This window comes from Porites lutea, chromosome 2 (assembly GCF_958299795.1).
Source record: "Porites lutea chromosome 2, jaPorLute2.1, whole genome shotgun sequence".
Classification (NCBI taxonomy): domain Eukaryota; kingdom Metazoa; phylum Cnidaria; class Anthozoa; order Scleractinia; family Poritidae; genus Porites; species Porites lutea.
The window spans coordinates 30,413,998-30,421,602 of record NC_133202.1 but is presented as its reverse complement, the minus strand read 5'-3'; the positions used below and the strand labels follow the sequence as shown (position 1 = coordinate 30,421,602).

The window sequence follows — 7,605 nt, the reverse complement described above, 5'->3', positions numbered from 1 at the left end:
TGATAAACTGACATTAAATTCAAGTATGATATATATGTTAACGGCAGAGAATCGCTCCATTACGAGGGAATATTTTATTGCATATGAATGGTGGAACATTACAAAAGATTGTAATGTCTTGGCCTAATTCTAAACTATTTTCTTTCTAGGAATAACCACTTGCAAAGTGTTAAAAAAAGTAGAATATGACATAAGGGACTGTGCAATAATTATCAGGAGGGGGGGGGGGGCCTAAAAAACTAGAGTTATCTAGCAAAAACTTAGACAGTTCCCCCCTCCAGAACAAAAAAAAATTAGTTCTAACCCCCCTCTGTTATGTTAAAAATAACGTCGCACCCCCCCTCCCACCACCCACCCACCCACACACACACACACCCACCCTCACCGCTATTATTACCATAGATGCCTTTAAGTAAATACCTTTTATATTGTCATGCTACTGCAAGCGTACGCTTACTTGTTGGATGTCATCGTCTGGAACAAATAGTACCTCATATGAATGTTCAACAAAGCCATCCGTTTCGGAGTCATCTGAATCCAAATCAGAGTTGTTTTCGGAAGTACTTGTGTGAGAATCAGAGTCGTATTCGCAATCACTGGATAGGAGTTCTCTGTCACTGTCATTGGCACTATTTCTTTCGTTGTTTCGTGTTCCAGTATGCGAGAAATCAAGAGCACGTGCTACCAGCGCAGCTTTACTTCCAGATACATGAAGATTGTTCTGCCTAAGGCAGATCTTAGTTTGTCTTGCTGTGAGGGATTTGACTTCATTTTCTTCTTTCCAGTTAATGTCTGGAAGAGTATTGCGTTCAGCTTCCCTTTTTTGAGCTTTCAATGCAAGAAACTCACGATGTTGAACAAAACTTTTGAGAGTGATTTCATCAACCATCAACTTCTCGCACACCTCCTGCATTTCGTTGGCGTCGGAAGAGGTTAACATACCAGAATCGAGTAACTTCTTGACGTGCACACTTAGAAGTTGTCGATCGATTTCATCACTCAGACTGGTCACATTGGATGGAATATACCCGCGTGGTAAGGCTGCTGTATCACTAAGATCAGGAACAGGGAAGCAATTTGCAGGGATATTTGTTACATTCTATCATGATGCCTGCATTGAGAATCTTTTATTGCGTTTAATTTTATTTACATTTCGAATAAAACTTAAGGCCCCCCCTCCGTCAAATGAGTGATTTTACTTTGAGCCCCCCGTATCTTGGCAGCAATTTTATGTAATGCCCCCTCTAGTTTTTCAGCCCCCTTCCCCCTCCTGATAATTATTCCACAGTCCCTAAATCATTAATCTCAAGTGGATTAGCCTGCGTAGCATGGCGGTTTTGGTTGGGCGCGCTAAGTGATAAACGCTGGAGGGCAGAGAAACCGTGAGGAGATTGGGGCGGGAGCAAATTTTCTCGCGGCTTTGCCGCTAATAATAATGATAATAATAATAACTTTATTAATCTCCTCAAAAAGGCTTTTCAGCTTAATTTACAATGTCAAATATCTAAACTTAGTTTTCTAAAAATACCCTTAAAAATGCTGTTTTATTTTAACTTTAAATACATCTAAATTAGTGATAGACTGAAACTCGTCTGGGAGACTATTCCACAGCCTTTGGCCTCTGAAGGTAAACGCGCGCTGACCTGCAGCCGTCCTACAGAGTGGTATTTGTAGGCGGTCCCTATTCCTAGTGTTGCAGTTTTGCACTTCCGATCTGGTTTTAAACTTCTGACAAAGATATGGAGGTGCAAGTCCATTTAAGCATTTAAATACCATGGTAGCATCCCTAACCTCAAGTTGTTTACTGCGCTTTTCACAAACATGCGAACTCTAAAGTTCAAAAGCCCGCCTTCACAATTGCGTTTTTCGCTGCCGTCAATCATAATTACGATCACAAGCAACGAACCTTGAAACACAGAAACACACAAAACGGATCGAAATCCACCAATCACAAATCACAAACCTTGACCTTTTGAACCCGTTAAAGTAAAGTTTTGTTTCCTAAGAGGTCCGTTAAGATGATTGACGGCAGCGAAAAACCAATCGTCAGTTGGCTTTTGAACTTCAGAATTCTCATGTTCGTGAAAAGCGCAGTAACAACTGGCAGCCACTGTAACTGCTTAAGAATAGGTGTAACATGATCAAATTTCCTCGTTCCAGAAACTATCCGGGCTGCAAAATTTTGCACTGTCTGTAATAGCTCGATGTTTTTCTTGGTGGTATTAGCCCATACTGATGAACAATACAATAATTTACTGAATACGAGAGAATTAATTATAGTGATCAACGTACGCCTATCAAACAGGTATTTTACGAGATTTATTTGACAAAGGCTGCCTATACATTTCGAAGTTAATTGAGTTACATGTTCGTCGTACGTTCAATTACAGTCCATTGTAACCCCTGGTTTTTCGCAGACTTAGATGATAATAATAATAATAATAATAATAATAATAATAATAATAATAATAATAATAATAATTTTATTTATATAGCGCTAAAATCCAATAATTGTCCAAAGCGCTACCTAATTACAAAAAAGAATATAAAAATAAAAAAAAATTAAAAAAAATCTAAATTATAAAATATTTACAATATACAATATAATTCAAATTGTGGCTGGCCTCCCGTAGTACATACAACAAGAGGAGTTGCTAACAATCAACACGAACGTCCCAAACGTAGTTTATTCACAGGTCCTCGGTACAACACATTCTTTTTACTCCTTAGTTCTTGGATCCTGAGTCCCGAGATAACAATCTGACATGACAAATACATGATAGGCTAAATACGTGATTCGTAAGTACTAAACTTCAAAATGTCGTGTGAAATACTCTCTTGGGATTTTCCGTAAAATGTTCTTTTAACAGTTCTTACCGTTTAGGCCGTATAATGTCCGATGGATGGCGATAACTATCCAAAAACTTGAACAACACGAGAAAGGGCTAACATGGCGGCCGCTTACTAAAATCTGGTGCGGCTGCTAAGCTTTTACAACATACCGCTGACTGCGCAGCGCTGCAGTCACATGGCTCCCCTAATTGTTGCCTAACAATTACTTAAGTTAATGTCCATACTAGACAGTTAAACAAAACAAATGTTCATAAAGGCGGTCACTTGTGTCTTCTACACCTGTCGGGGCGACTTCACTGAGTAGTTGGCTCCTCGTTGGGGAATTCCTCGGTCTCCCTGCTGCTATCACCAACATCCGCTTCATCTGCAGAGGGTACCAGTAAGACTAATTTGTGGATTGGTCTATCCAGGAACGTAGATGGCTTTCGACGTCTGCCTTGGTTGTCAAGTTCTCCATCAGCTTTCACAATTTTGACTTTTCTGATACATCCGTCTTCGCTAGGGTAGACTTCTACGACTCTAGCGAGTGGCCATTGGTTACGTGGTCCTTCGTCTTCCTTGGATACGACTACATCTCCAACTGATAGATTTCGCTTTGGATACATCCACTTGTTACGAGCCTGCAGGCTATGAAGAAACTCACGGCGCCATCTAAGCCAAAATTCGTTCGCGAGATATTGTACTCGGCGCCACCACTTGCGGGAATATAGATCTGCTCGCTGGAACCTTCCAGGCGGTGGAAGTACAACTTTAGCTTTCAAGGTAAGTAAATGACTGGGCGTAAGTGGTTCTGGTGCCTCTGGGTCATTTAAGTCGTTCGTAGACAAGGGTCTGGAATTAACAATACACTCTGCTTCAGTCATGAAGGTTCTGAACGCTTCGTCGTCCAACTGTGTGCCAGCGCTCAGAAGTAACGTCTCCAGTGCACTACGAACAGTTCGGATTAACCTTTCCCATGTGCCACCCATGTGGCTGGCATGAGGTACATTCATCTGAAATGGTATCCAATCACATCCGTTCTCCACTAAGTACTCTTGCACCCGGTTCTGATCCAGTTCTTCTAAGGCAGCTTTTAGCTCATTCCTCGCTCCTACAAAGTTTGTACCCTGATCACAGCGGAGCTGTCTGACTGGACCGCGTCGGTTGAGGAAGCGACTAAGTGCGTTGATGAAGGAACTGGTACTTAACGAGTTGGCTGTCTCCAAGTGTACACCTCTGCTGGCCATACAGGTAAAAATAACTCCGTAACGTTTAACTTCACTCCTCTTTTCCTTGATCGGGAAAGGTCCAAAGAAATCTACAGCACAATACGAGAAGGGGGCCGAAGGTTCAACTCGATCCACAGGCAAATCGGCCATCTTCTGAATTTGCAGGGGGCCGCGCATTTTTCTGCATGTAACACACTTGGAAATACAATTTGACACTGCTGACGATCCACCAACAACCCAGTAGCCTCTCTGGCGCAACTCATTTTGGGTGATACCTCGTCCCATGTGGTTCACTTTGGCATGCCAGAATCGAATCAGCAAATCTGTAATATGACTTTTACGAGGAAGTATCACAGGATGCTTCGTTGCAAATGGAAGGTTAGCTCGTCTCACGCGGCCACCAACGCGGATAACACCGTTTTCATCGAGAAATGGATCCAAACGATATAAGCAACTAGACTTCTTGACGGCTAGATTTCTTTCTCTTGCGATCTTTCTAGTAGTAAGCTCTCCAACTTCCTTAAGTTCCTTTAAAACTTGCATCTCGTCATGTAAATGTTCACGTTGAACAACCTTAAGAACTTCCCTCTCTGCTGCGTGAAGTTCTGTAAGTGTGACTGATACCTTCGGTAATGGTCTGATGCTCTCACCACCCGTTTGTCTCGTCAACTTCACTTCTCTACTTGCCAGTTTGCTCTTCAGTCGTAGACACAAAGCTATTGCCTTCAGCACATGCTGCCAGCTTGACATGTGGCGCAAACGGCTTGACGTTAACGGTTCAGGGGCTTGAGTAGCTCTGCTCTCTACACGAGATGTGAAAACGGCTGCTTTCCTTACTTCAGGATCACTTTCGGTCACTTGAAATTCTTCTATCTTCTCAGGCTGGAAAGTTCCACTCTTCCAAAGAAATAAGGGTCCAGTTAGCCAGTTGGTTCCTTGTAATAACTGTGACGCTGTAAGGCCTCGCGAGGCATGGTCAGCAGGATTAAGTTCAGTGCTGACATACAACCAAGAACTCGGGTTAGTGACGTCACGAATCTGCTGCACACGATTTGCCACATACACATGAAACCTCTTAGCTTCGTTGTTAACATAACCAAGGACGATTTTGCTGTCTGTCCAGAAATGTTCCTTAATGTCCGTGTAAGACAATTCTCGACGAAGAAATTCACTCACGTTTGCTGAAACAGTAGCTGCAGCCAATTCTAGCCTCGGCACAGTGATTTGCTTTAACGGGGCCACTCTAGATTTCCCAATGACAAGGGAACAGTACGCCTTGTCCTCCACATTGATTAGTCGAAGGTACGAGCACTGTCCATAACCCTCTACACTAGCATCTGAGAAATGATGCAACTCGCTGGCTTTGACCTGCCCAAAGTTCTCCGGCTTAAAACAACGTTGAATTTGCAGCTGATCGAGATTCAGAACATCCTGACGCCATTTCTCCCAATGAGTATACAAACTCTCTGGAATTGGGCTGTCCCAATCAAGCTTGTCTCGGCACATTTGCTGCAAAACTTGTTTTCCTTTCAAGGTAACTGGGGCAACGAAACCACTAGGATCGTAGATTGAACTGATTGTGGAAAGTACGCCACGTCGCGTTAGGGGACGGTCACGCAGCTCGATGCGGAATTGAAAACTGTCATTCTCAATGCACCACACTACTCCTAAGGCACGTTCTAAGGGCAGTGGATCAACCTTCAAGTCTAGCTCCTTTAATCCTTTGGCGCGATCTTCGGCCGGAATCTGTTCAAGAACTTCTCTTTTGTTTGATGAAATTTTGTGCAGTCTCAGGCCGGCCTTGGCGCAAATGCCTTGACTTGCTTTTATCAGTGTAACAGCTCGCTCCACGGTAGGGACTGATTTTAGTCCATCATCCACATAAAAGTCCTGTCGTATAAACTCAGCAGCTTCTTCACCAAACTCTTTCTTCCCATCATCTGCTGCTCTCTTCAGACCAAAATTTGCGCAGCCAGGTGAACTACCAGCACCGAAAAGATGAACCTTCATCCTATACTCAGTCACTTCATTTGCAGGATTCCCATCCTTCCACCACAAAAAGCGCAGGAGATCTCTGTGTTCCTCTGACACCATAAACTGATGAAACATACTCTTAATGTCAGTCATAAACGCAACATTTTCTTGTCTGAATCTGCACAGGATCCCCAGAAGAGTGTTCATGAGGTCGGGTCCTTGTAACAAGTGATCGTTCAGGGACACCCCTTCATACTGGGCCGAACAATCAAAAACAACCCTGATCTGGTCTGGTTTTTTTGGGTGGTAAACACCGGTGTGTGGTACATAGTTAACCATTCCATCCTGAACTCCATGGCGGTCCGGTGGTACCTCTTCTGCACACAAAGCAATCACATCTTTCATGAATAAGCGATAATCTTCCAGAAACTTGGGGTTTCTCTTAAACCTTGCTAAAAGTTGGTGCCATCTCTTGACAGCTAGTTCGCGGTTGAAGGGTAGAGACGGTTTGTCTGTCTTCAAAGGGAGAGGCATCTCGTAGTGCCCATCCGATCTCTTCACAATACCATTCTCAAGGATGTTGAGGAATCTCCTGTCTTCAGCTGAACAGGGCTTGGTATTTGCAGAACTTTCTGTAAAGTCTGACTCAAGAATCTTAATAATCTTCTGTGGGTTGATAATCTCTTTCACCTTTGTCGTAAAGGCAAAGTGTTCATGGGTTTCTTTGACCATCACCTTGTTGCACACTCCTTCCTTATGGTTGGCTTCACCTGTAGATTTGCACACCTTGCCGATTATACCCCACCCCATTAAAGATCTTTGGCCGTAAGGGTCGTCTTCACCTCCCACTAGGACTTCTCTGGGTCTGACGATACTAGGGCAATTATTGCCAATCAGCAAGGAGATTTCCACACTTGGATTGTAGGGCATGAGCTCGTCAGCAATAGGACACAGATGTTCCCATTTCCGGGCAACACTGGCTTTTGGAATCTGCGACCGACTGGCTGGGATGATATCTCGCTTGAACATCATGGGTAGCTTCACAGCATGCTCCCTTCTAAAATCCAACACCTCAACTCCACAAATACGGTTGCTTGGTACATGTACATTTCTCTCTTGCACTGTTGTCAGCAGCAAGTCGGTTGGTGGGCCTTGCAAGTCCAATTTTTCACACAAACTTTGCGACACAAAACTCACATTGGACTGGTCATCTAGCACTGCATATTGTAAGACTTCTTTACTGGGTTGGCTAACTTGTCTAACCCAAACAGGTACAATCATGGCATGATCCGAGCCGCCCTCTTGCTCTGGGATGGTACAAACATTTGTACAGTTCGTAATACTTTCCTTGGGAGTTTTCTGAATATGGAGACATGTAGGGTGATTTCCAGAACACGTGCGACATTTAAGTCTGTCCTTACAGGAGGATACTTGATGTTGACTGCTAGAGGCACATCCAAGACAAAGAAATTTCTTATAGAAGAAGTCCTTCCTTTCCTTGTGCGGCTTCTCTGCAAACTTTTTACACTCGTCTAGCTGATGTTCTTCCTTGCAAAACAGACATACTTCG

At 43.4% G+C, this 7,605-nt stretch overlaps 2 protein-coding genes across 2 annotated transcripts in view; both read right to left on the bottom strand.

Moving 5' to 3' along the window:
- Positions 1–2,675: 2,675 nt before the first annotated feature.
- LOC140928280 (uncharacterized) lies at positions 2,676–4,605 on the bottom strand. Its single transcript, XM_073378019.1, has 2 exons — positions 2,878–4,605; positions 2,676–2,760 (listed from the first exon to the last, which is right to left on the bottom strand). The coding sequence occupies exon 1, from the start codon at positions 4,602–4,604 to the stop codon at positions 3,147–3,149; it is 1,458 nt and encodes a 485-aa protein (XP_073234120.1). The 5' UTR covers position 4,605; the 3' UTR covers positions 2,676–2,760; positions 2,878–3,146.
- A 135-nt stretch (positions 4,606–4,740) lies between these two features.
- The window catches only part of LOC140926029 (uncharacterized), a 5,125-nt gene continuing 2,260 nt past the window's right edge, over positions 4,741–7,605 (bottom strand). The window contains exons 2-3 of the mRNA XM_073375840.1: positions 4,899–7,605; positions 4,741–4,803 (exon numbers count right to left, since the gene is read on the bottom strand). The exon at positions 4,899–7,605 is cut by the window's right edge and continues 1,985 nt beyond it. Of these exons, the coding sequence (XP_073231941.1) occupies positions 4,741–4,803; positions 4,899–7,605 (2,770 nt within the window). The remainder of the gene's footprint in view (positions 4,804–4,898) is intronic.

What these genes read in the sequence shown, in the direction of transcription:
- LOC140928280 (XM_073378019.1), bottom strand. Translation starts at nt 4,604, where the DNA reads ATGCAAGTTTTAAAGGAACTTAAGGAAGTTGGAGAGCTTACTACTAGA.